We start from the raw sequence: 27435 nt of genomic DNA on the forward strand, positions 1-27435 counted from the left end.
ATTTACAGACCGCCGCCATATAGGTGGAATATTGCTGAGTGCGGCGTAAAACTAAACTCACTCACTCACTCCAGCTATGTGGCGGCGGTCTGTAAATACTCGAGTCTGGACCAGACAATCTGGTGAATAACATCATGATCATCGAACTACGCAATTGGGATACGATGACATGTGTCAACGAGTCTGACCACCCGATCCTGTTAGACGCCTCTTACGACAAGCATGGGTTGCTGAAGACCAATTTTAACCCGGGTCTTTACACGGACTGCTGCTATCGGATTCCCTTTTAACCCCAACTTATTACAAGAAGGGGTACCCGTGAGGATGAGGGTTAGAAGGGATCTCCAACAAGCCATGCTTATCTATAGAGGCGACCAACTGGACCCGGAGCTCAACTTGGTTGGTTCATTTCATCGTGTACCAAATGCGTAGATGCCCATGATGTCAATCACTGGATTGTGTATGTCAATAGATTTACTCAAAACCACACCGAGCTGCAATATTTCTGAATACAGCGTTAAATAACAAACAAACAGGAGGGATATATTCTTCCTGGGGGGCTATGCCCGCACTGCTCGTTAGGGACCTCACACCAGGGCATACATGTATGGAGAAAAAGAAAAAGAAGAAAATTAGTTTATTAAGGTGTCACACATTGTTGGTACAGCCAAATTCAATAAAAGTACATATTATTAACAATATAATAACATATGGCCTATTAGACACCAATAATACTTTAAAATACATGATTGTGAAATATTTGGCATTTAAAACATAATGTTTGAAAAAAACCTGTCGTGGGTACCGACCACCGCACTGTGTGAGAACCCCAGCCTTTCTAAAAATAAATTATAGTAATACTGCTAGAGGTTTTAAGTCATGCAACACTCGTGGTACAGAAAAACGGTAAACGTTACTCATCCCAGCAACCCCATGCTGACGTCATCACCCAGAGACAGGCGTCAGCATCCACGACAGGCCGACAACAAAGCACGTATACACATTTAAATTCAGAATACTGGAAACATTTCTCTGGGTATGTCTTATAATGGGGATCCGGTTCGATTTGTGAAGTAGTTGTTTTGTTACCATAGTTACTGCACGTGGGTTGTTAGTTTTGCCCTGATATCCAATCAAACTATTTCTTCTGTGAAATGCCTTTTTTTCCTTTTGCCAAAGTTCAAAGACAATCTGAGATATCCTACCTTATCCTTCCCAGCACCCTTACCATGACACGAACAGTCATTGAGAGAACATCAAGATAAACTCAGTCGCACGAAGAGATGATGATAGTGATTATGTTGCTGTTAAAAACCTGATAAACACTGTAAACCCGCCTAAAATTATTAAAGAGTTATGCGTGATACGCTTTCTTATATATCGCTGTGATAGCAGATCGGGTGTGGAGGAAAGATCCAACAAAACCCGTCGCAGTTTCTGTTGACATTGCAAACGTTTCCAAAACGACTAATCATAGCTTCACAGCATGAGCGATAACAAGCCTTCACTTCAAGATCAAAATAAGTGGGAACATTTCACCTTCAGCCTTAGACAACATCAGACACTAAACGTCGTGTAGGTGGCGCTGCTAGACAGATAAATAGAAGAAATCTCCCCCAAACAAATTTCAACTCCCGAAATGTATATATCTTAAAGATAGGTTCATCCGCACCACAGGAAAACACATTTAATATATTTTCATAGAGGTGTATCCATTTCACTTCAACGTGCGTGGTAGTTTTACCCATGTGTTCATGTAGAATTTTTGCGACCCTATGACATTCATATAACATGTAATATGATACATATGTACTTTGAGTATGAACATTACTGCTTTCCTAGAGTTAAATGACATCAATTGAAAACCCAGTCATCACTGCAACAGTTATATGACTACGAGGTTATCAGTTATAACAGTCATAACGTGAGGTCATCTTAGCATAAGCCACATTAATATGTTATCAATACAACAGTAACTTCATACCACAGCCATCAGTACAACAATCACATCTCGATAAGTCATCAGTACAACAATCATATTCCGACACAGCCATCAGTACAATAATCACATCTCGACACAGTCATCAGTACAACAATCATATCACTACACAGCCATCAGTACAACAATCATATCACTACACAGCCATCAGTACAACAATCATATTCCGACACAGCCATCAGTACAACAATCATATCACTACACAGCCATCAGTACAACAATCATATCACTACACAGCCATCAGTACAACAATCATATCACTACACAGCCATCAGTACAACAATCATATCACTACACAGCCATCAGTACAACAATCATATCACTACACAGCCATCAGTACAACAATCATATCACTACACAGTCATTAATCCAACAATCATATCACTACACAGCCATCACAACAATCATATCACTACACAGCCATCAGTACAACAATTAGATCTCGACACAGTCATTAATCCAACAATCATATCATGACACATACATCAACACAATAATCATATTACGACACTGTCACCAATACAACAAACACATCCCGACACAGTCATCAATACAAAATACATGCTGACACCGCTTTAAACAGTATTTCAATTACATTCAATTACAATATCGTGTCGTGATGAACTGATACTTTAATACGTTTTTTACAACATCGAAAAACAAATCTGTAAAAAATAAATCTTTAAACAAATCGGTAAAAAACAACAACGACATCACAACAATCACACCATGAGTGTCATTCCATGATAGATGTGTTTCCCTATTGGGCACCATGAGAAGCTTGTAGCCACTGAACCCCTCGCCACTTACCCTGCCACAGCCGTATGACGAACCAGATATAGATTCGGATGTTTATTTCAATTATATGTATTTACAGCCATCCTTCAACGTGGGAGTCGGGGTGTCACGTGCCACTAATTGTTGTTGTAAAATTGCCGTTTTATCAGGTCTTACATGCAAACACAAGTCTCGCCCCTGCGAGGTATGTTTACAGTAAACAACAACTGACTATATTCAACTTAGGGCGAAGATAGCAAAGCATAGCTTGAAAATATCCCAGATACGACATTCCATCCATGCCTCGGATATCGCGGAACTTACAATGAACAGTCTCTCAGGTCAATATGTACCAGGTCTGTTTCCAACAGTGAGTAGTTTCACATGGAAATCCGGCTAATACCAGCCTAGCTGATTAACGGTAATAAGGCAATTTGAACACGTGTTGGTAGAGTCTCCCGCGTTTATTGACGAACATACAGCCATTTATATCTTCATGATACAAAAACCGTTATCCTTTAACTCAAACCCGACCAGTCGTCTTGACATGTTGGACATATACAAGCTTCATCACAAATGCAGCTTTAAGGGTTGGGCGTGCTTTGTTAAAGAATTACAACTGTAGAGCTATACATTACTGTGAAATCTTTACCCTACTGTCTTTTTATTTCGGATTCTTTTTTTACTAAATGTGTGAAGATCTAGTTTCTATTCATTAGAGCTTTTTTCACAAACGATCTTAACCCGTGATCTTGTGCCACCCATAATCGTTCGCCCTCGTCCCTTTTTGTTAAGAAAACTGGTTCAGCTTTCAACCTTTAGTGCGAAAACGTTGCTTCTTAGAACGCAAGTTTTAACGGAAACTGCCTCAGAAAGTCACCTTATTAACTTGTGTTTAGTTACTAGGGGTGGGTATTGCAGAGAATTGTCACATTGCGATATATTGCGATGCGAAAGCATATTTTGCGATATGTATTACAATATACTGCAAGAAGTATTTTTAAACATAAAACTACTTATAATCGAGTTAAAGCATGATTTATAGAGCATAAACACAACAAAATAACTATGCTTGATTAAGCTTTAACAGCAACCTTTAATCATGACAAAATAGAAATGTAAATAATATTTGGCACAAATGAAACAAGGAAATATTCGAAGATTTCCGAGTGTTACGAAGTTTTCCGAATGCAAGTCGAAATACCGGTTTTTGATCAGCGTATCGCAATACGTATCGTTTTCATGTTTGAACCGGTAAATACCGTTTAACCGGTTATGTTGCACAGCCCTAGTACTTACGTTGTAGAGAAACGTATACTCAAAAGAAATGTATCGAGTGTCGTACCATAGTATGTTGGTAACAAAGCGAGTCGTTTGTAAACATATGAAATGTTCATATAAAGTATGCAGCTATATACGGTTTATATTTCGCCATCAATAAGACACAGTCTATAGTGAAGGATGATGGGGTGGTTAAGTGGTTAAAGTGTTCGATTGTAGCGTCGCCCATGTTCTGCGTTCTATTCCGAATTCCTGCCAAGATGTGTTCTAATTGAACGAGAACTGGGCGGTAAGTCATTGGTGATAAAGTCAGTGAAGCTTGCGCTTCGCAGCGGTCCTACCATATCAAAACACCTTGTAAATAACCGAGAAATGGCCGTCTAAACCAATGGTTTAGCATGAGTGAATATGATACCCTACCAATTCGGTCACACAATCTCCAGTCTAACATTCAGACTTCCCAGTGAACGTCTGTAACGAAAGCTTTCCACATTCCAAACACTCCATTCGCGATGCTCGTCATATGAGCGAAATATTCTCAAGCACGACGTTAAACCCAATTTCACCTCACCTCACCATTCGCGATGCACCAAAATCCACTGTATAGAGCGTTCTTATAATATTTCTGGTAACTGATATTGATGGAGATGTTTCTCCTGCTCTGTATCGGTTTATTTCCCATTAACAAGTGTGTAAAGGAGGCCATTCATCTCACCCAAATCATCCGAAGTCATCTCTGAAAGTGTTAACAAGAGTCTACACTGGAGCTGGCTTAGGTTGTTTCACTAGGTCCTGTGACAATAACGTTACACAAAATAATATTGGGCAGTCGTTACCCCTATATGCATTATGCAGGAATTAATATCATCTATGTGGCGGTAGGGTAGCCTAGTGGTTAAGGCATTTGCTCTTCACGCTGAAGATCCGGGTTCGATTCCCCACATGGGTATAATGTGTGAAGCCCATTTCTGGTGTCCATTTGGTTGATCCACTTCATCGTATCCCAGTCACATACATCGATGGTCATGATTCCAATCACTGGATTGTCTGGTCCACATTATTTACGGATCGCTGTCAAACAGCTGAAATGTTTCTAAACAAGGCAGACGCGATTGGAATTACAAGAGGCCGTCTCTTGTTCAAAGGACTTGCAGTGTCCGCGAAGTAAAGGGCCTATCCTCAAAAGTGAGTTAGTGGGTGTGGTTTTACGCCGCTTTTAGCAATACTCCAGCAACATCACGGCGGGGGACACCAGAAATAGGCTTCACACATTGTACCCATCTGGGGAATCGAACGCGGGTCTTCGGGTTGACAAGCGAACGCATTAACCACTAGGCCACCCCGTCGCCTCTATCTTTAAAAGGCCGTTATACTATATATGATGGCCTCCCTAGCGCCAGTTAGGTTGTGGGTGTGGTACACTATGAATAACAATATTATGAAATGAAACATCGGTTTACCAAGAAAAAACACAGATTTTGGATAAACGAGCGTGGACAAGCGGTGCAAATAAAGCATACATTGTATACCCAATATACTGTACGCACGAAACATTGCCTTTCAAACACTAATCTTTAAAAATTACAGATGTCCCCTGTTAATTTCGCAACTACCAACACGTAAATAAAGAGGGAATCTGCCTGTGTTGAGACTTATCTCTCCACAACTGTGGTAAATACAGTTTTCAATAAACATTCGCGGTGGTCTTGATGGCTGATTTTGGCAAAATCTCACCAGGTCTCGCGAGGTCTCGTCAATAACGCGGGTGGACCGAGATTGACGTGACTGACATGCCTGAAGCTCGGATCTTCGAGGTATCCCTTCTGATGCCATGTGCAAAACCAGAGATAATGGCTAGATTATGTAATGCTGTGTTGATGAAGCTAAGCGCAATTGAATAACTGTAAAATGTATAAACCATTCCGAGAGAAGTGTTGGGTTTGGCAGGGAGCCCGGCAGAATGCGTGCATTGCTCAACGAGATTCACTGCAAAGAGTGAGTGAGTGTGTTCAGTTCTACGTCGTCTTGAGCAACGTTTCAGCCATATACACAAGGTGCAATGAGCGTTAGGTTAGACACCTTTCATCTGCGTGATCGGAGAATACAATCAGTCTAAGTAAACTTAGGCTCAGTATTATTCGTTACACTGCTATACAGAGTCTAGTAACCCGTTTACATGGACACTTTTCGTATTTGTATGCGCAGGTAAAAGTATATTTACTTTGCGTTTACATGAAGAATTAGAACCTACACTCAAGTCAAAACATTGATTACACAACAGTCTCGTCTCCTGTTGACTGGGTTCCGTCCTATTGCGCAACTTAGTACAATAACCAGTCCAGAATTTTTAGACCAATTCATTTAACTAGATACATAAATATTAATCAGTATTATTTGATACATCTAAGCACTTGTATATTGCAACGCTACGCTCTGTCGTACAGAGAGCTCTGACAAAAAGAAACCTGAAAATCGTGGAAATCTCAAAACGAGGTTCTGTCGCTAGAACAGTTTAGCAGTCTGGTACGGACTTGATGTTATATCAACTACATTGTCCGTCACAGAACTACACTGAATAAGCGCAAAAAAACACATAACAGGTGTAACCAGTGAGCCAGATGAATTGTGAATCATTTTACGACCTCATCAAACAGGGCAGTCTGTGACGTCTTAGTTAAGGTCATGCTGCCTAAATCTTGCCATGATACGATGTTATTAAAGTTTAAAATTAAAAGTCATTTGTAAATATCATTTTCTTATGAAACAAGTAATTGGAATTCAGTGTAACCATAGTTGTTTGAGATGTCTATTTTCACTTTCACTCGAGAAAATACAGATCGGCTGAAAAGTAGGTCATTGTCTGAATAGGTTAATGAGACTCATGTTTCGGTTTGTATATGTATTTTATGTTATGGTCATGTGTTTTTGTCTCATTTTAAGTTTTCACATCTGAGGCAAGCATCATTCATGATGGAGAGATATATGTTGAAGCGAAAGTATCAAGATTTTCCTATGCTTCTGAACTCTGCACTTATCTTGGCTTTATCTGTACACAGATCTGCTTGGACGAAAGAGAGATCAGTTCATTGGTGGCAAACACTGTCAAAATGGCATTTTCAGATAATGAATGGGTTGAAAATGTTACATGTCTAAAGCTACATTGGACCTTCTCTGTGAAAAGCTTCACCCCCCTTCTGCATAAAGACTCAAATCCAGTGATTTCCTTAATGTTGACCACAAAGTTGCCATAGTTGTATACTGGCTAGCAACTGCGACAGACTACAGAACAATCGGTTTGGAGTATCATAAGTCACTGTATATATTTGTGTTAATGATGTGTGCGCCACATTGGTGGAGCATCTCCTGCCCAAGTATCTGAAGTTTCAAGAACGTGAGGACTTGAAAATGCAGGGGATTCCCAAATTGTGCTGGATGTATAGATGGCACTCATATCCCTGTTATTGGTCCAAAAGAAGCCCATGGCGACACAACGTTATATAGTCTCCCTGCTGAAAATAGCGTTTTTTGTCAATATTCAAGGATGTCATCTTGCGAAAATATAAACAAATAGTAACCATGTCATTAGAAACCCATAAGCGTATATACTGCAGGTCAAATATCTGTGTTTTATGCGGATTTTCGTTTCTTGATAGATCAATGTCAGCGACCAGGGAAGAGAAAATCCAAACCGTATTGTAAGTCCCGCCGAACCCTAACAAGTAGTCGTTGGTACCTGTTCACAGATATCACAGTTGGTTGTCCTGGCCAGGTACACGAGGCTTGAGTATTTTGAATTTCAAAACTTTTCTATTGAGGTGAAACAAGGAATCTCTTACCAGAATGGAACGAGACTCTTACAAGCCATGGCAAAGCAGTCACCATGCCCATTCTCCTGCCTGGAGATGCTGCTTACCCGTTGAAGACCCGGTTAAAACCATCTACCAACCACGCAACCTTATCACCTTCACAGAAAGATTTCAGCTTCAGGTTGAGTCGTGCCAGGATGACAATCGAGAACTTATTCGGAATAATTACTACTATCTATTTCTGTCATATTTATATAGGTATGCAACAGCATAGGGAGCAATTTTCCCAGTGTAAATTTGCACACGTGTGTAATTGCGTTTACATGGACATATTTGCATACGTGAGTAAATATACTTACGTGTGTACATTTACTCACATATGCAAATGTGTCCATGTAAACGGGGTATTACAAAAACTAGTAGAAGGTCGCGTCAGCTAACCTTTTGGACTGACCAATCAAAACACAGCTTACCAAATCGCGAAAGTTAACATTCGCACATACCGTTTGAACCTCAAAAACTCGAACGATACCAAATGCTATTTGCCGCATGATCGCTTCCGAGTGATACACGCAATGAGTAAACAGTCGCTGAAAACAGAGATACTCTACAACATAACCGGGTTAACGGGCCATTCACTGTAGTTAGGGTTAACCGGTCATTCACTGTAGTTAGGGTTAACCGGTCATTCACTGTAGTTAGGGTTAACCGGTCATTCACTGTAGTTAGGGTTAACCGGTCATTCACTGTAGTTTGGGTTAACCGGTCATTCACTGTAGTTAGGGTTAACCGGTCATTCACTGTAGCTAGGGTTAACCGGTCATTCACTGTAGTTAGGGTTAACCGGTAATTCAAAGTAGTTAGGGTTAACGGGTCATTCACTGTAGTTAGGGTTAACCGGTCATTCACTGTAGTTAGGGTTAACCGGTCATTCACTGTAGTTAGGGTTAACCGGTCATTCACTGTAGTTAGGGTTAACCGGTCATTCACTGTAGTTAGGGTTAACCGGTCATTCACTGTAGTTAGGGTTAACGGGTCATTAACTGTAGTTAGGGTTAACTGGTCATTCACTGTAGCTGGGGTTAAAGGGTCATTTACTGTAGTTAGGGTGAACCGCTCATTCACTGTAGTTAGGGTTAACTGGTCAATCGCTGTAGTTAGGGTTAACAGGTCATTCACTGTAGTTAGGGTTAACCGGTCATTCACTGTAGTTAGGATTAACCGGTCATTCACTGTAGTTAGGGTTAACCGGTCATTCACAGTAGTTAGGGTTAACTGGTCATTCACTGTAGTTTGGGTTAACCGGTCATTCACTGTAGTTAGGGTTAACCGGTCATTCACTGTAGTTAGGGTTAACCGGTCATTCACTGTAGTTAGGGTTAACCGGTCCTTCGCTGTAGTTAGGGTTAAACCGGTTATTCACTGTAGTTAGACTAACCCGTTTTTAAAATGGCAGAGAGGTCCAATTTACAGTCGATATGAAACCATACACAACTGTGCTTCTCAGCCTGTACATGTAGTTTCTGATAACCATTCGTTTGCCCGACCTGTTTTGTAACAAATAGTGCATATCTATAGAATTCGGGAATGTGTGGGCTTTCACATAACCAAACCTTATTGATTCTGAGTCAAATTTGCAAAACCAGGAAGAGATAGATGTTGGTCTTACCAATCAATATATATTCACAGATCAGTATTGTTATCAAAACCCACAGCGCAAATAATATGGCACGGTCTTGGTGTAACTGACTTTCTTATCACTTGGGTAGGACTGACTGACTGAGTTTAGTTTTACGCCGCTTTTAGCAATATTCCAGCAATATCACGGCGGGGGACACCAGAAATGGGCTTCACACATTGTGCACATGTGGGGAATCGAACCCGGGTCTTCGGCGTGGTGAGCGAACGCTTTAACCACTAGGCTACCCCACCGCCCCCACCTGGGTAGGAACTGAGTTTGTCTGTCTTACAGACCCTAAAACAAATATATCCAGTACAGCCCATGCAAGGTTATATACTAATGCAGTTTCAATACTCGAGCTCCTTTTGATTAAAGAAAACTACTTTATACATGATTAAAAGAAATTGACGGATATAACGAACAGTTTTGGTCCCGGGCATTTGCTATTCAATTTATCATATAGGTCGAAATGCTTGTAACGAAATACGTTTATAACGAACTAGAATAAATGGTTCATCTGAGTTTGTTATAACCGTAGTTTAAAGTGTATATAGTAATTTAATGCTATAGCGGTTACAGCCAAGCACGGCCTCAGTTACAGCTTTCAAAACGTCTTAGAAAGAGACGCGGGGGACATTTCCAAATTTGACGCATTAATCTATATCGTATTTTATGTTTATTCAAGTGCATTCGCTCTTGAGAATTGGTTTGCCCTGTTGAACAAGAATATCTTGTTATGAAACGTTTTAACATAACACTAAGATGTCACAAAATAGATGATACTGTCTGTTCTTTATTTACATTCTGTGAGACGTGTCTAGCTTCATCTTGCATTGTTTTGACAGGTTTACACACTGTCTTGGTGTTGTAACAGAGTAAGCGTCCCGTTACAAACAGGCGAGTCAAAACAAACATGCATGATCTATTATCTACGACGTGTCTGATCGTGTAACGGTTTTACACTGGGATATCACCTTCCAAGGAGATAGCTGTTCCGGTAGCCGTAATAAATGTATTCTTACGTCCCTCAAAGATTACTTGCTTTCTTAAGTCTGTCTGCCTCTCCGTTTTCTGATGATAAATAATAGAGCACAAAGGATGAACGATGAGGCAGGTTATAACTTGTTAAACTGATGGAGATTGTATTCAGACCTCAGGACACGATGACACTGTCAGTGTGGGGTTGCAAGAGTGCATGTTCTGTTTACTATCGCCATTTTGACCACCCAATGCCCGCTGCAGATGAGTGAGTGAGTTTAGGTTTACGCCACACTCAGCAATATTCCAGCTATGTGGCGGCGGTCTGTAAATAATCGAGTCTGGACCAGAAAATCCAGTGATCAACAACACGAGCATCAATCTACGCAATCCCGTTAGTCGCCTCTTACGACAAGCATGGGTTGCTGAAAAACAATTCTAACATGGTTCTTCACGGGTATATATATACACGGAGTAATTCTTAAGTATCGTGTTGCTGGAATATTGCTAAGAGCGGTGTAACACCATACTTACTCACTTAAGTATCGCCTATCAGAGTATGTAGGACCCAACACACCTGTCTTATAAACATCACATTTTTTTAATATATCTGAATTCTTCAAATACATTGCTGGGGGACATCAATCAATAATCTCAATGCTTCTTAAAGGGGCATTACAAAATCGTGACGCATCTCGCTATAAACATTTAAAAACATCGACAAACATGCATGACTGTTCACATGTTCAACGCACGTGTTTACCATGTTTGTTTACATTACCGCATAACACCAACAATCGCACTCCTTCAGTTAAATATACTTTAACGAAACGTAGGTTATCGTTTGTATACGTTTGTCGACAGAAGCCTAAATATCCGCATCTATTAATACCATAGCCAAATGTTAAAATCTTCGTAAAACAACATAACAAATGTCAAGCATATCTACTGTATTGTCGGAGGGGGCGCCAGGTGCCTCACAAGACTTGTCTCCAACCGTTGTTTCATTTACCCTGGTGCTAAAATCTCCAGAGGAGAAAATGTCAAAACGAATGTAGATCAGAACTGGATGTAAACATTCTAAATATATCTTGTTTGTAAAAGCCAGGGTATTGGCTAATCTTCCCGCGCCGTGGGTTAGCCTGTCATCGGGAGTCGCGCGCGCATGAAATACACGTGCTTTTTCTTATTTCATGTCCGCTTCAAAAGTGTCGATTTCAAAGAAACCTCTGGTTGTTCCCTTGAGAAGGGAAGAAAGCAATTTATTTTTACCATATGGTAATTTTAGTGTCCACCTTTTGCACTACACTAACGCTTAATCTCTGAGAAACGTATTATTTTGATAAAGCCAAAAGTTCTATTTGAATTTAAAATGAGCCTCAGGGAGGGGTGACATAAAATTAAAACTTGTGTTACTTTGGCTTTTTTCATTATAGAATGGGCTGAGCTGGGTGGGTTTGCACAGTTCATTTTTACCTGAGGCTAAATAGATCCGCCTATTATTTAATAAACTTTCGGGACAAAAGTGAGGTACACACTACTGCACACATACTATTTGATAACGTTTTGTCACAACGTAATAGGGCGGTGGGATAGTCTAGTGGTGAAGGCGTTCGCTCGTCACGTCGAGGACCCGGGTTCGATTCTCCACATAGGAACAATGTGTGAAGCCTATTTCTGGTGTCCCCTGTCCTGATATTGCTGGAATATTGCTAAAAGCGGCGTACAACTAAACTCACTCACTCACTCACAACGTAATAACAAAGTTGCAAATTTACGTTGAGGAAACGTTATGCTTTACGCTCCTCACAACGTTTAAACAACGTTTTTTATAATTTGGTATCACGATAGTTTTCTGAGAAATGTTTCACTTTAAGACGATTTCTTCACTATTCTGCTAGTGCTTTAGAAAGCACACGACCAAAACAACATGCATATGAAATTGACGAATAAACATTGAAATGAATTGAATGGGAGTCCACAGAATAACGTTGTAACAACGTGAAATTGTCAGCTGGGGTGGATTGGTGGTCAGGCTCGGTGCACAGGCAAACTGTAGCGCAATAGGGTTGCGCAACAAAAGGAAAATGGCCAATCTTCCTATGTGCGAGCGAAGCGAACAAAGGTTGGCAACGTACTTCCCTCGCTTCGGTTCGAAAGATATGTTTAATATTAAAGTAAAATGTCGCCACCATCAAAGGTAGACACCCATTTCCTCACAGGGCTGTGCTCTCAGGTTTCCAACCTCATACTGAATAATTACTCACGTAAAATATATTTGATTCAACATTTTAAAATTTAAAATTTTAAGCATTGTAAGTTAAACAGGAACAGGGGAGTTAAATCTATATATACTTGTTGAATCACATGTCCGCCATATGGTAGGTAGGTAGGTAGGTAGGTAGGAAAGGTAAGGTTTTAGGGCGACCTTGGGCCTCAAAAGGCCTATATGCGCCCAACACTTGACAAACGGTTATATTTATGTTCAGTTAAATATTGTCATGCTTCCCCGTTTTAACGAGGAAATCTAACACAGCTCTTTGTATGCAACCATACATCAAATTATCGCCAAGTATTGTGTTTATTGTAAAAATGTTTTTTGGTTTTGTTAAGCACAGTTTTTTTAAGAGCCTGTCGTTGTTTTTCATGAGCTTGACATTCAGCATGCGCGTAGCAAGTCATTTTTCGTGTAAGCCCGATAGGGCGCAAAGCTTTATATTTAGATAGTTTTGAGGGCTTATCCAACTTTCATAGACAAAATCATGTGTAAGCCCGGGCTTTTTTTGTAATGGTAGCTACGCCCCTGTTCAATGAGATAGTGCTGAACTATTTCTGGGCAGCATTCACATATAGGAGAGATGTCGTTATCTAATATACTAGCCACATAAAGAAACTGTGCATTGTCAAAATATTATCCCAGTTGATAAGTACGATAACAATGTCAAAGGTACATATAAACTTTAATGGAGGGATCATGAGACCATAACAAGTCGGGAGAATTTCAATTGAAAAGTCAATCACAATGACGTCACGAGTCCACAAGCGGGACAGGGGTCAAACGACCATGTCACAAGCTCAATGACGGGTATGTTCACCATCGGCATTGAGAACAGAAGTGCAACGACGACGCATAGAGCCTATCAAACGTGCAAGGAAGGCTTGTGGGATGTCACGCCAGATTCTCTCAAGTTCTGTTGCAAGGTCAAGGACGTTATCTGGCGGATGAGGAAGACGGCGTAGACGTCGATCCATCTCGTCCCAAACATGCTCTATCGGGGAGAGATCCGGTGAATTTGCAGGCAATGGCAGTAAGTCTACGTTGTGGTGTTGCAAGAAATCCATAGCAACCCTTGCCGTATGAGGGTGGGCATTGTCCTGTTGGAATGTTAATCCAGGGCCATGACGTTGCAGAAAAGGAATTGCCACAGGTCGAAGAATCTGATCCCTGTAGCCCACACCAGTTAAGTTGCCCTGAACAATCACCAAAGGAGTTCTTTGGCGTGCTGTTATTCCACCCCAAATCATCACGGAACCACCACCAAAGCGATTCCTCTCCAAGACACAGGCCTGTGCATAACGTTCTCCCACGCGTCTATAGGCACGTTGACGTCCATCACTATGGGAAATGTTAAACCTGACTCATACGTAAAACAACATTTCTCCACCAAAACAAGGGTCTGCGGATATATGATTTCGGCACCACATTCGGCGAGCTTGTCGATGACGTTGTGTCAGGATAGGCTGTATGGCGGGACGTCGTGGTCTGATCCCGTGATGACGTAAACGTTGTCGAACTGTGTTGGGGTGGATACGGCGAAGTCCTGGGATGGTTCGGGCAGTCATCACTGCAGTCTGAAACCTGTGGCGAAGATGGGTCACCCTTATCCATCTGTCCTGTCTTGGCGTTGTTACACGGGACGTCCAGAATTCGCGTCATTTGTATTCTGGTAACCAGTGCAGGCGTGGAAGTGGAAATGTGCAGCCAACGACTCCCCAGTCAGTCAGACGTCAATCCTTGGCATGCTATGCGTTTCAATAGCCGTTTAATTTTTGAACGAACGCAAGGGCAGGGGTTGAGTTAAAACGACTTCATCTCTGCGACAACGCCGACGAATTTAAAACATGTTTGCTTACTACAGGACAAGTAGAGTACATGTGTCTACCTGTAGTTTCATTGTCCCATTTATTTTGCCAAGATGCATTTACTGAAGATGAAATGGCAAACACGTAATCTGTTGGAATTGGCTTAATAGAATCAATATCTGGCTGCTGAGTTTTGCAAGCCAGCTAAACAAGTTTGTCAACTTCTTCGTTTCCAGCTAAACCAACATATGCTGGAATCCAAACAATATTACAGCTGATGTACATGGAGTTTAAGTCCGCCATATAGAATACCTGCGGTGTTACCTCCCTTGCTTTCATTCACCCGCTACGCCAGAAGTCTTTTTGTAGAATAAAGTTTATGAAAATTCTAACAACAACGACGGCAGATAAGTAAAATAATCTCCAACAGTTTAATGGTAAAATTAGGCAATATGATATTTCTTTTTAATTTCTGCTTAATGCTTGTTCCTTCACTCCGTTGAACCGGAAGCCGGCCGGGGTCATGGAGGCGAAGAACGATTTGACATGCGACGAGTGGCGCTTAGAATGGTGGCTTAAATAATTATATTTTACGTGAGTAATTATTCAATACGAGGTTGGAAATCTGAGAGCTCAACCCTGTGAGGGAATAGGCGTCTACCTTTGATGGTATTATTTTGATATAAAAATATTTTTCGAACCGAAGCGAGGAAAAGCACGTTGCCAACCTTTGCTCGCTTTGCTCGCACATAGGAAGACTGGTAATTTTCTCTTTGTTGCGCAACCCTATTTGCGCTACAGTTTGCCTGTGCTCGATGACTTGGCTGATAGCGTTGCTCACAATAGCGATCATTATATTCTGGCCCAGACTTAATTAGTTACAGGTTCCCGTCATACAGCTGGAGCATTGCTCAGAGAGGCGTTAAATAAAACAATCTGTAAAATTAACACATATTAAAAGAATTCACTCTTGACGTCAATTTAACCAGAATTAACCGGCTAGCATCTTACATTAATTATGTACGCAGGGTTATTAATTTTCAACTATGATTAATGATCAGTGATTTGTTATTTTAAAAGAAAGTGCCACGCCTGAAACACAAAACACTTCCCTCATTAATATACCGGCAAATACACCTGCTCCGAGGATAATTGACATCACGTGACCTCCCTGCGCTTCATTTTCCCCGCGCGCAGAGCAGAATACAGTTTCCAGACAACTTCTTTAATCTTCTGCATCTTGTGTAAGGCAGTCGGGCTTCTCGGAAATATCACAGCGCTGTTCGATCCCATAAAAAATCCAAACGAGCCTTATTTCAGCTACATCTGGGTTATATAACAAGAGTCATCAGAAGATGACAAATCACCCAGGCTCCCACTAATTCCAAGAACGACTCATCTGATTGTTACAGCAAGGCCTCCCAGGGTGGTCATTCCAACGTGATAGAATTATTCCCATCGAATATGTCTGTCATTGTTCAAGAGTAGTTATTGAGCTATCAAAACAATACCATGGAATTTGCATTATGGCGTTTGTATTTGGATGTCAGGTCCGTTTCAGCAAGGGGCGGTGGGGAATCCTAGTGGTTAAAGCGTTCGCTCACCACGCCTAAGTCCCGGGTTCGATTCCCCACATGGGCTAAATGTTTGAAGCCCATTTCTGGTGTCCCCCCGCCGTGATATTGTTGGAATATTGCTAAAAGCGGCGTAAAACTAAACTCACTCACCCGTTTGAGTAAAGATGCGATTGTGAATGTCACACAATAATTGCACCAGTTTACGATGAAAATATAATATTGTCCTAAACAGCTAATGACACCAAGTGGCATCCTGATCTCCGTGAGTGCAAAGTCTCATAAATGAATAAACGTATTTCCGGAAATATGGTCACTCTCCAATATGTACAGAGTCAAAGTCAAACTTGTTGCCATGGAGTCGAAGACAATACAAATTCTAAAAGCCGTCAAAGGAAAAAGGTACATGTCTTTACTTATTAGATTCGGAGATATAGTGCAGACAAGCACATCAGTATAAGGAAAGACTTGGAAACGGATTTCTTTTAGAAAACCCTTAAAAATAGCAGAACATCCTGTTCTTTCTGAGTGCTAAGTTACATGAAAAATATCTTCAGAATTTGAAGGTAATACATATAAACACGCGGCAATTAACAGGGTCGAGGTAAGGATAGTTGCCATAGAAACGGAAAAAATGTAAATTTAATAAATGCCTCAATAGCAAAAGGGCTTAGATGACAATGGTTGTGTACGTAATGAAACATGAACGAATATTAGGTCTTGTGATATCGGAGCATTAAACTACGATTACAGACGCACAGAGCAGACGGACAGACGGACAAATGCTGATCACAACCCCTCCCCTCCCACAAAACACACAGACACGGGGGGGGGGGGGTGGGGTGTAATTACACATAGGATAGAGAGAACTAGGAGATATAATTTGGTTCTGCCAAAACCTTAACGGCAAAAGTTACCCAAGAACCAGTCTTCGAGAATGTAGCTTGGCACTGTTTTAACCTGCTTTTCTAGCAATATTCCAAGTGAAGGTGATGATTGTTGGGCTACATTACATCGACGTTTGACATACTCTCCATCAACCAGACCGGTAATAGATTTAAAACACAGTGTAAACATCGTTTTTGCCATTTTCATAATGCTGTCGATGTCTAAATGTAGTCAAATGATATTCGCAGGTGAAACATTTGCACCTTAAGATGCGTTTTTGAAGAGAGTATAGGAACTATGAAGCAACTTTCATCATCTACATACGTCATAAATTAAAGAAAGAATTTGAAAAATATGTATTTTCTTTTTGTTCTGACAATGTGTGACTTTAAAACACAGCTAAATTGATCAATGAGGTCATTGTCTCGGAAAACGACTCGGGGATTCCGAGTAACCAGCAGTGCTCCAAAGCAAACTGATTCGTCAAAACTCGCAGTTTTCCGTAACCTACAAGGCCCTTCGGCTTGTTCCAGAACGACATGGATTCTGCAGTAAATGGGGCGGAGTATGCTTATCGTGATACGACAACTCTTGAAATGGATCAGGCGGTCAGCTCATCGTATCCCATTGCGCAGATCGATGCCCGTCATACCAATCACTAGAGTACGTCGTTTAACGACAAACTGACTTTGTCTCCATACGAGTACACATTTCCTTAAAGCAGGGCACCAACATAAAGCAAACTTCATCTATATCAATATGATGTCAGATAAATACGACCGATATTTAGTCTTAATTTTAGAATGTGTCATATCTATTTGATATTTTCCAGACGCTTTAATGATAAACGTATTTCTTAATATTTTATGCAAATGAAGTGAACTACTTAATGTAGTTTGCGGTTTTCACGCTGTAAAACTCTTAAATCAGTCCGTCCATCTATCCATCCATCCATTCACACACACACACATACTTACATACCAGGGGCGGATACAGCTTTTTGAGAAAGGGGGGGTGCACACTATTGAGAAAAGGAGGGGTGCACACTTCATTTTCACCCGAGTTTCAATGGTCATTTAATAAACTTTCAGGACAAAGGGGAGGGTGCGCATCCCTGCACCCCAGCCCCACCCCTCTGGATCCGCCTATGCACACCTATATACAAACAGGCAAGCATATGCTCACGAGATCCCCTTTACTGCTACAACTCATACCCCGTGTGTCCCTCCACAAAAGAGTCCACCACATCCGTGGATTACCAAGGAGGTGATAGCTATACCAAATAAACAAGAACCAAGAACATTCATTATTCATCCTAAATCCATACAGTTTCCACCGAGACGTTAGTGAATTCGACCGCAGCACGAGAAACGTATCAATGGATTACACACAGTAGTCCGTCATAATCTGACCTTAGGTCATCACCATGGAGAAACCAATCACGGACATGATCTGGCACATGTTTGTTACCAGTTATCTCAAATAGATTTTTCACCCACAGGTGTGTAAGAAATAGAGATTAAAACACGAGCGTCTGTCAGATATCATTTATCTCACAAGTTGTTTCAAAAGATATCTAACTAGCGAAAGCAAGTTGGATACGTTTTGAAAGAAAGATTTGTGAGATTAATGACTCCTGACAGGCACAACTACAGTCATTTGTTTCTTTAACACAACTAGAAATGCAACATCTTATCACTGATTTGATGCCAATTTTGTTTTTTCAATTGATCACATTAGCGTATTTATACATTATACAAAGGTCATTTGTGACGCTATCTCGTCTACTGCTCACGACCCGAATCTAGTGCGACCCCTATCAAGAAATTTCATCCAGATCTGTGGATTAACAAGACGACGGTGATAATGCAACTGAAATAAATTTTATTAAACACTCTAAAACCATAAAATCTGACACAGACGCATAGGAATTAAATTGAAACGCGACGTTAGGAAAAGCAGTTCATCACAATTTGACCTTGGGTCATCAACATGGAGCAGCCAATTTTTGCAATCACGGCCCTGGACTTCGATCTCACACATGTGTTTGTTGCCTTTCTCTTCCAATGGATTTATGTAAGAAATAACATTTTACAAACTCACCTTTTCTCTCCTGGGGGGTGAGGTGGTCTTATGGTTTACGTGTTAGGTCTTGGGACAAAAACCAAGGTTCGATTCCTCACTGTGAACAATTTTGTAAAGCTTGCCTTTGTTATCACCTGCCGTGGCATAGATGTAACCCAGCCAGTCGTACTTGCCCGTAAGATCTCTCTATAATCCACAGATCAGTATGTTGACACATGAGAGAGTGGTCTAAATTGGCCCTGTCGGTTTTAGCAATATTCCAACCCTGTTTTAATCAGATACCTTTTTGAGCCACTTAGTTTTACGTTTGGGTATTCTGTACACATATGTTTACGCTGTTGGGGGCAGTGTATTTGTATGGGAAACCAAAGAGTCGAACATGACTCTAAAAGCTATTTCAGATGACTTCTATCGTGCATCTGTCCATGTGATACCAATGTATGCGACACATCGCCTCGGCTGAAAGTGATACATATCTGAGTTAATATGAAGAGATAAGTAGCAAATGTTTTACACTGCAATATGGTTATTGTGTAGTTGATAATCGTATTTGATTTGCAAACAAAGATCTGTACATACAGATCCACAAGCTGGAAGTACTTCGCTAGTTTCGCACACTGCTGTTATAAAGGCAATGGGTTTTAAGAAAAGCAAGATTTATGGATGTCAACTTCTTTATTGTAAATAACACGACGTTTCGGAGTGTATACTTGCTCCTTCATCGGGTGGATTCCACTTCTAAATGCCCTTCAAAGATTTGAATGGGGTTTAACTTTATATACGCATTTGAACGCAAGCAACTAAACATTATTTGTGTTACGGTAATTTCATTTGTGCATTTTACGTTTGTATTAGACTAACATCTAGTCTCTGAAATGAACATATTTTACAGAGAAAACTGTTCATAAAACTAATCATAAAATATACAGACAAGGATCCCAGAGACTTTCTTCATTGTCAGAAACTGAAACTGTGGAAATCTAGACTTTCCACATAATCTAGACTTACATGGGCTTTCTTGGATATATTTGTTTCGGGGTCTGTTTGACAGACTACGCTTGTATACATATTATCTGGATCTCTGTTAGGCTTCAAACATTGTACTTAGTCAGGAATCGAACTGAAACAGTAGGTGTTATGAGCAAACACTGTAACCATTAGACCACCCCGCAGAAGACGCTTTGTTATTTCAAAAGAAATCTGTTAAGTAGCAAACTCTATAAACACAATGACGGGACTACTTTAAGCCCAGATTACACACTTTGCCATCGAATGTATGTTCGACCGCATCACGCCTCTGGGACCTGGGCCTATGTACACTGAATAAATATTTGTGTTCGCCAATTATCAAGACCAAAACAGTAAAATTGTTGACGTCAGTGTTTGACAATAACGAGGACATGCACGTGCATCCTGTTTACGTCCTGCTCAGGAAGTAGAGGATGCGGGAAGACAGTCTGATAAAAGGCATACATCGACATGCGATAGCAGACCCTCGTGGTCATCGTTGCTGTACCAGCAGTTGATGTAATAGTTGGGGGGGTCGTCGACGTCGAAGTTTAGGAAGTCGGAGATGATGTATGCAGTGGATGGTGAAGTTGTAGAGCAGGTGTAGTAATGGTTGATGTAAGCAGTGATGCATACAAGTTACAGTAGTGAATGCGTAGTCGTAGAGGAAGTAGTTGGTTGTTGCCGCAGTCATAGCGGAAATAGTTAATAGTTTGAAGTTAAACATGGCAAAAGATAGTTTCAGAGTGTGCAGTGTATATCTTCTGGAAAAAATAATTTCACTGAAGGATGCGGTTTTTGTGTTTGAGAAACATTTTGATGTACATGTAGTCGCAGTTAGACGTCTTCAGATCGTAGGTTTCACACTTCCTTAACCAAATGTTAATTGAGAATCGTTCCGCTTCGCTAATATGTGTCGATTTCAAAGACATTTTGTCTATCGCATATTTGACCCTGTTAAAAAAACCGAATGCACCCAAATTGACTGGCAGCAAAAGGTGTTTATTTGAGTTGTTTTTAGTGAATGAGAGATATTTTGGTTATAACGCATCGCTGTATTTCGGCAAAATGTATGAGATGTCGCGAATATTTGAACACCAAGTTCGTTGGTCCTCAATCTTGATTCATATTAGTCAACTTCGGAATAAGCATCAATTTCAATAGTTTCAAAAGCCTTACATGTCAGTTTCAATTAACATTACGTATGAAAATGTGGAAAGTTAAATTGCCGTCCTTTTAACAGAAAATATGCAACGGTTTAAATGAAAACGATATGTGCAGACCGAAAATAACCGCTACGATTGACAAGGGACATGAGGTTTAAAAGTTTTCAGGATGAATGTGGTGGTAAAGCCTCTCTAAACATAATCAAGGTCGACATAATGACGTAATTCCAGAACACTGGCGCGGCTATTTGTTATTTGTAAATTGACAGATTTTATCTTACCTTTATCATCTCTCTTCAAGTCTTCACTTAGCAAGGGATGTAATCAGTAAAAGAAAAATACCTCAACGCGAGGAAATATACAAACTTGTATATATCTACGAAATTCAAAAATATCCATATCCCTTCTAACATTTTCGAAACTAAAAAAATAGATCTGGCAATGTGTTAAAGGTTTATTTTCACTGCTAACGAAACACGTGGAAGACGATGTGGTGTGTCATGTAAGAACTTACGAGCAACGAATTTTCAATTAATTTTAAAATTACTCAGCCTTGTCGTGTTGATATATAGGCGACTGTCTTTGAATTGTATTACGCTTATAGAGCAGGTATGTTTGTGACTCGAACCTGCTGATTGCAAAAAGAAGACACGAAACTCAGAAAAGAGAGGCTTTGCTTTAAATGTATCAACAAAGGGGCACTGGCGGAAATTAAACCTCTTTAATTCAAACCATAGCAAATTAAAAGGTCCGGATTAACAAAGGGTTGGAGCGATTTTATTTCAATATCTGTAGAGGTTCCCAACAGTAATCACCAGCTATTGAAGTTTCTGAGCTACCATGGTTTCACTAATACCTTTCGAAAATATACCTATACGAGTTTCGAGACAGTAAGTGAGTGAATGAATGAGCTGCAGTGAATGAGCTGCTTTTACTTGAACACTATACATGGTGAATATCGAGTTTCTTTCCAAATATCGAGTTAAAGCGTAATTTTGCTTGTTGGGACCATGAAATTACATGTATATCGAGTTATCCGAAATATCGAGACATCCGTATCGAGTTAAAAGAGCTTGAATAATGATAAATTAAGAAGGATTTTGCCGGGCCCGAGATGTTATGTCGAGACAACCGAGATATCGAGTTACCAGAGTTCGACACAGTGGTGCTCGACTGTATTTCACTTTACTTCACGACGGGTCAGCATGACGTTTGAGGAAATCATAAAATGTCACAGGACTTTATAAACTTGGTGCTAACAGCAGACCAACCAGGCGCATCAGCGAAACGGTAGACCGATCGGACAACAGTGTGTGAGTATGGTTTTACGCCGCTTTCAGCAATATTCCAGCAATATATGTACCCATGTGGGGAATCGAACCCGGGTCTTCGGCGTGACGAGCGGACGCTTTAACCACTAGACTACCCCACCGCACCCCAGACAACAGCCGACGTCGTCGAGATGCGATAACGTACACCTCCACGGTAGGGAGCAAAGGAGAATTCTGCTCCGGAAATCCTACGGGACTTCTTGTTTTAGACACGTCTTTGGCAGATGTTGAGTAATATTCATCTCATGCATGCAAAAGCTGATTCGGGATGTTAGAGAAGTGAGACGATCAACCACACGCGGGGAGTCTTTGTTTAGCGGCGGTGTCTGATCCAAGAATATCTGACAGGTGCTAAAATTACTTTGAACAGTCTGATATTTATAGATGGGTTATGATGTCTAGGTGGGAATAGTTTCAGAGAAAGGTTGGTGATAAGAAGTCACGCATTCCACAGGTGCCACTGTTTCGTGCACTTGCACCTGCGGACTTCAATTTTAGACAATAGACATGGATCAACGATAACATGATATTTCGAAGACGGATGATTTGTTACAGTCAGAATGATCAACACAGAGGGCCACGAACGAGTGAGACACAATTGCCTATAAACACGTGGGCTTCTTGTAATGTCGGGGCGGTGGGGTAGCCTAGTGGTTAAAGCGTTTGCTTTTCACGCCAAAGACTCAGGTTCGATTCCCCACATGGGTACAATGTGTGAAGCCCATTTCTGGCCCCCGCCGTGATATTGCTGGTTTATTGCTAAACATCACTGACTGACTCACTCACTCACTCACGAAATGTCATGGCACAGGAACGCCATAAATTTGTAACCATGTGGGGAATCGAAACTGGGCCTTGGTCAAACTAGATGAACGCTTCAACCGCTCACCTACCCAACGACTCAGTGTGCCTATGAAGGAAAGATTAGGGGGAGGTAATGTAACAAATGTAAGCTACGTTTGATGAAGGTAAGTCACACGACGAGGTAAATCAACAAGTACAGGTTTCCGCCATTGTGGACACTCAATCTCCAATCTGCACTCGTGATTCAATCGTAAGTGATAATCGTTGATAAGAATTTCAGTGTGTATTGTAGTAATGGGGAAAGTTTTCATTTTCGTTTCCGGTAAAAATACGATTTGTCATTCAGAAAGAACATGTCTTCCTGCACCTCTACTATAATCACTGTCGTCATCAGATATGTCACTGTTCCCAATCATCATTAACTTAGCCTGGTTTAGGTGTACGTTTTCATGCTGATATTGTACCACGTTCGTTGTAAGACCTTGTGGTTAGTGTGCTTCACTTCGCCATTATCCCGCATGAACATGTAGCTAAACTTTGCCGAGATGTACTGTTTACGGCTATACCACGTTGATCCCCGACCGCGTCATACCAAAAAGACGTTAAAATATGGTGCTTGTTGGTCCCTACCTGGCGCTCGGCATTAATGGGTACAACAAGGACTGGTCGGCTCGGAGTCAGTATAATGTGTCTGAGGGAGGTATTCATGCTTCACTGCGGCATGGTATCTCAGTGGGCTAGCACTATAAAACCAGCTTCAGTCTGGGCTAGTACAAGCAGCCGCACATACACATACACACGCATGCACGTCGTCATATGAGCGAAATATTCTCAAGCACGACGTTAAACCCAATTCCACCACCACCACTATACCATGCTGAAAACACTGGTTCTCGTCCGATCAACGAACTAAAGCAACATCGGGCCCGGAATGTACTTGTAGGGGTGAACGCCTGGGAACACCGGGTGCAGTAGACACTTCTTTTCTTTGTTTGACTACCAAAAGGTACATGTGTCTCATTGAAATCGGAAAGTGATGACACATTCTATTTCTTTTTGAATGGACCCAATCCTGCATGCCTGAATATTGATGTGAACGATTTGTTCTTACACACTTACATACTTTCACAAAATGGCTTTTCAATTAAAAGGGACTTTAAATGTGTTGTTCATATATATAAGTTAAACACATTCTTAAACATGTTTACTTCCAAGTGTTTACATTGTGTATCACAATTTACACAGTGTATCATCACCATCGCACTGATAACGCCATCAGCCAGCCCATGATTAACATGTCCATCTTACATTCCAGAGATGATGTACACACACAAGATAGCCGCCCCCCGTGACGAGCTGACCTTGGAGATTCTCGATACAGCATCGCTGGTATGGACATCGACAACATAGTCATTTTTGCATTAATAGTTTAAATGTTTTCATCAAGTATCTGCGAAGATTGTGATAAGTTCTCAGACGAGTGGGAGCGGTGAGATAGTCTAGTGGTTAAAGCGTCCGCTCGAAACGCTGAAGACCCGGGTTCGATTCCCCACATGGGTACGATTAGTGAAGCCCATTTCGGGGTCCCCGCCGTGATATTGCTGGTATGTTGCTGAAAGCGGCGTAAAACCATACTCACTCACTCAGACGTGTGAGTATGTGAATAACACCGCGGTCAGCAATATTTCTGTTATGGATTGGCGGTCTAAAATACAATCGAGTCTCGGCCATGAAAACCATTGATTGACGACTTGAATGCCCAGGTCGAGGTAGCCTGGCTACGTCACAGAGCCTGACCATCCAATCCCCATTTTAGTCTGCTCGATCAGAAACAGAAACAGGTACCCGTTCTGCCAACACCCAGCCACCCCAACCCCTCCCGCTTCATCAGTCCCACCCTATCCTATTCCCCAGTGTACTACGCTTCACAGACCCGTGAAGATCCGGGTTAGAGTTGATCTTCAGCAACCCATGCTTGTCGTAAGAGGCGACTAACGGGATCGGGTGTTCAGGCTTGCTGACTAGGTTGACAAATGTCATCGTATTCCAATTGCGAAAAACGATGCTCATGCTGTTGATCACTGGGTTGTCTGGTCCAGACTCGAGAGCTGGAATATTGCTGAATGCGTGGTTAAACAACCAACCAACCAACTATACTTCACAGACTACTGGGGCTAGATTTTCGAAGCTCTCTTAGCGCTAAGATAGTTGTAAGTTAATGTTAATGTATGGCACTTACGATTATCTTAGCGCTAAGAGAGCTTCGAAAATCTAGGCCCTGGATCAGACAATGTTGAAGCTCTTGACCATTGTTACGTAATAACTTCAATGAGAGTGCCGGCTATTTTGAGCTTCTGTCTCCCATGAGTGAAATCTACAAGCTGGTAACGAAAACGACTTTCCGTTAATGCACTGACGAATAATTAACTTAACAAACCTTTGATAAAATAAAATATGAATGTGATACTTTCAGATGACAGAAGAAACTCTGGAGAAACATCTGAGATGGGGCGACGGCTTTGTGTTGTTGTATTCCGTAACAGATCGGCAGAGTTTTCAAGAGGCTACGAAACTAAAAGACTGGCTTTTTAAGGTCAGAGGTCAAGATACTCCAATCGTATTGGTCGCCAATAAATCTGACCTCCTTACTGCACGTGCAGTGACGGAAGACGAAGGACTTGGATTGGCGGGAGAAATGGACTGCCCAAAATACGAACTATCTGTGGCGGAAGGATTTCAAGCTGTGAACGAAACAATGGAAGAACTACTTTGTCAGATGAAAAGAGAATTTGTGAAAGGTCTCACTGCTGCCGTTTCCGGTCTCGAGAAACGCTCGCGACTTTACAATATGAAGAAGGCTTTTAAGAAGCGGATCGTTAGGAGCCGGAGTGATACGTTTTGAAGGAACACAAAGTGCCACCATTTATGCAATCGACTTCCTTGGCGCCATGAGCAATACTTTGTAAATGGAAACGTGAACTGAGTTTTTGTTGGTAGACGTGTATTCATGTGTTGGCAAATGCTGAACACTGCCATGTGGTTGTTTTAAGTTGCCTGTTTGCTTTTAATGTTGAAGACGTGAGTATTGTTGTTGGTTTAACGGTTGGATTTTTAAAATATACACAAAGAAATTAATTAAGCACCCACTGTATTTTAGCAATGATAGGTTTTCAACACGTACATAAAACTTCTTGTGGTGACCACGATGGAAAAACATTTCTGACCCGTATGATCCCTTGACTCACGACAAAATTATTGGAATCCATGCTGATTTTATCATGATAATTGCACATTAAAAACTACACTGATTTTCATACAAAATCATGTCTATAGAAGTATGGCCCTGGAATGTTTCTTGTTGAATTATTTATTGATGAATGTGAACATTCAAAATGTCATTTTGCGTGTCAAGCTCAGTACCGAGTGTAACCTCCATGCGACTGTATGACAGCCAGCACTGTCCTCCTCATACCCCTTGTCAGCCTCCTGATCCTCCGAAAGGGCAGTCTACGCCACTTCTCGTGTAAAGCAGCTTCCAATTGGGCCAGGTTCTGTACAGGAGGATCCCTTTGTTGCACACGACGACCAATCATGTCCCAGATATGCTCCAAAGAGTTAGGATCGGGGCTCATTCAATCGTGGGAAATGTCAGGGGGTGTTTAACTAAGTTCTTTGTGTATATACTGCTCGACTATGTCAATTTTCATTTTTAGATTCAATTTGTTCTTTTTTTATATTACTGGAATATGTGGGCATTTCAAATCGATTATTTGAACCTTGTGAACGACGCATCGTTTACAAAAATCCTTTTCAGGGTTTGGTAGAGACAATTTCAGGTTCACCTAATACTGTGCTGGAAACCCCCTTGTGGGAAAGACCCCCATTTCTCAATAACGAAGACAACAATTAAGCACATAAGCATCTTTACATATTTTCAAAAGTTTAAAAAGGAAACAAAAGTTTTTCTGACTGTC

The 27435-nt window shown here is 41.1% G+C and overlaps 1 protein-coding gene across 1 annotated transcript in view; it reads left to right on the forward strand.

Annotated features, from left to right (window-relative positions):
- Positions 1-26846, forward strand: part of LOC124256629 (ras-related and estrogen-regulated growth inhibitor-like) — a 56990-nt gene extending 30144 nt beyond the window's left edge. Inside the window, exons 3-4 of the mRNA XM_046690603.1 lie at positions 24777-24850; positions 25935-26846. Coding sequence (XP_046546559.1) covers positions 24777-24850; positions 25935-26363 — 503 coding nt within the window. The 3' untranslated portion in view covers positions 26364-26846. The remainder of the gene's footprint in view (positions 1-24776; positions 24851-25934) is intronic.
- Positions 26847-27435: the final 589 nt, after the last annotated feature.

The sequence above is a fragment of the Haliotis rubra genome, unplaced genomic scaffold (assembly GCF_003918875.1).
Source record: "Haliotis rubra isolate DU_JTF1 unplaced genomic scaffold, ASM391887v1 Scf632, whole genome shotgun sequence".
Taxonomy (NCBI): domain Eukaryota; kingdom Metazoa; phylum Mollusca; class Gastropoda; order Lepetellida; family Haliotidae; genus Haliotis; species Haliotis rubra.